Source organism: Chlorella variabilis (assembly GCF_000147415.1).
Source record: "Chlorella variabilis unplaced genomic scaffold CHLNCscaffold_1, whole genome shotgun sequence".
Taxonomy (NCBI): domain Eukaryota; kingdom Viridiplantae; phylum Chlorophyta; class Trebouxiophyceae; order Chlorellales; family Chlorellaceae; genus Chlorella; species Chlorella variabilis.
Window position 1 is genome coordinate 540417 of NW_005435087.1, and position 2170 is coordinate 542586.

Sequence of the window (2170 nt, forward strand, 5' to 3'; positions counted from 1 at the left end):
ATGTTGCACACGACGACACTCTATGCAGAATGCGCCCCGACATCCTGCGCATCCTGGGGCTGCCAGGGGCGCCGACGACCGAAGAAATCCAGCATGCAGTCAGCAACAAGCACCGTCACACTATACAAGTAGTGGAAGTCGGCTACTGCTCTGACACGCAGTGGCGGGCCAAAGTGGCAGACAAACTGCAACAACATGAACAACTCATGATAGCCCTAGAGCAGGCCGGTTGGCAAGTGGACCGGACACCTCACATCATTGTCATTGGAGCACGCGGCGCCATCTATCACAGTGGCCGTGAGGCCCTGCTGAAACTGGGTCTCAGCAAAACGCAGGCTAGCAACGTATTGATTGACATCCACCTGCATACAGTGCAAGCAGTATACGACCTCTCACTGGCCAGACGGCGGCTCGAGCGGGGCCACCGTCAAGTGGGGGTAGGCTAGTGGCCAACCCCCCCACACCCACACCCAATGGTAGCCGGCAGGGTGGGCCTCCGGGCCTGCACCCAGCTGGCTTCCTCAATCCACGCCCAAGGGCGTATTCTTTCTTTCTTTCTTTCTGGCGGTGCAGGGGACGGAGGCAACGGGTTGGGAGGTGGAGGAGAAGGTGGCGGTGGGCTAGGGGGTGGCGGGCTGGGTGGCGGTGAAGGGGGCGGAGGCAGCGGGCTGGGAGGTGGCGGCGCACTGCAGAAAAAAGCGGCAGGCATCAAGCGTTCAAGGGGAGGCAGGCGGACTCAGGCGGCGGCAGACGCGCAGCTGCAGCTCACTCTGTGTGCCGCAGGTTGTCTGCAGGGATGACCTGCTTGCTGATGCCTGGCCCTTCCCAGGCCAGTTCAATAACGCCGGCGCCCCCAGCGTCAAAGAAGTCCACCCTGCTGGCAGGAGGTGGGGCAAGGCCAGGGGTGGCTGAGGGAGGAGCACAACATGGCATGGTGCAGCATGGCGCAGCAATGCTGCCCGCTCTGGCGTAAGCAACGCAGCTGCTGCCCACCTGATGGGATGCCAGCCAGCGGTGAGGGAGGTGGTGTTGCTTTTCTCCTCAGCGCCATGGATGCCGTCGTTGTCGACAAGGAGAGCATCATCCAGCCACACCCGGCTGCCATCATCTGACGTGATGTACAGAGTGTGCTGCCCGTCGGACGGGACCACCAGGTGGCCGGTGTACTGCAGGAGCCAGGAAGGACGCGGTGGCATGTCAGGCTGTGGCACGCTCCTAGGGGTGGGCAGGACAATGGCGGCAGTAGCAGCACGTCACTGCCTGCCAGGCAAGCGAGGAGGGCCCCGCCCCGCTCGCAGACATGCACCGCCAGGTACGAGCGTCCGTAGCGGGCAGGTGTGTCTAGAACAGAAACGATTGGCTCCACGCGTTGAGAATCCAGCGTGAGATCAGTGAAGTCGGTTGGAAGGTAGCGGAACTGCCACGGGTAGTAGACAGATGCCAGCAGGCCGCTGCAGCAGCAGGCCGGTGGCACCCTGTGTTACCCTGTGTTACAGTCACCCCGCTATGATAGGCCGCGTGAGCAGACCTTGGGCAGGGGGCACACGTGATCAAGGGGCATCAAGAGAGGGGGTGGACCATGGAGCACCCTCTCCATGGCTCCGACCACCCTCCCCCCAGCTGAGCGTCCCAGGGTCACCCCACCCTGGCCCCGCTCCCCGTCCTGCCGGACACGCAACCCCCACAACGTGGTGGGGGACGTGGGGATCCTTAGCAGCTTAGGCCTGCCAGGCCGACGGGTGCCGATGCTGGTGCGGGCTCCCGGCGGCAGGCAGCGCCGCCGCCGGGCACTCAAATGGCATGGGGCACATGGGCCCCCATGCCCGCACATCTCCCAGGCACATGAAAATACCAGAAGGCTGCACATGTAAGGGTGCATGCATTGCAGGCAGGAGTGCAAAGTGGCCTGCCGCGGCGGTCGGCTGTGCCATTACTCAGTCAGCCGCCGCTACCGTGCCGGGCTTGGCGTTCCCATGCCAACATGCCGGCGTGCCATCGCGCAAGGGGCCAGTGAGTGTGTGAGGTGGAGGTGGGGGTGGTGGGGCTGCCGCTGACCGTTGCTTGCTGACGCTGACGCTGCTCTTACCTGCGGGGGGAGGGGGTTGGTCGGGAGCCAAGGCCGGGCAAAAGATGCCTGGGCCCTACTCAAGGGAACCGAGGGGGATCCTCA

The 2170-nt window shown here is 63.9% G+C and overlaps 1 protein-coding gene across 1 annotated transcript in view; it reads left to right on the forward strand.

The window, feature by feature from the left end:
• The window catches only part of CHLNCDRAFT_49388 (hypothetical protein), a gene marked incomplete at both ends in the record, with an annotated part of 3466 nt that extends 2842 nt beyond the window's left edge, over positions 1 to 624 (forward strand). The window contains one exon of the mRNA XM_005851645.1: positions 574 to 624. Coding sequence (XP_005851707.1) covers positions 574 to 624 — 51 coding nt within the window. The remainder of the gene's footprint in view (positions 1 to 573) is intronic.
• Between the last annotated feature and the right edge of the window lie 1546 nt (positions 625 to 2170).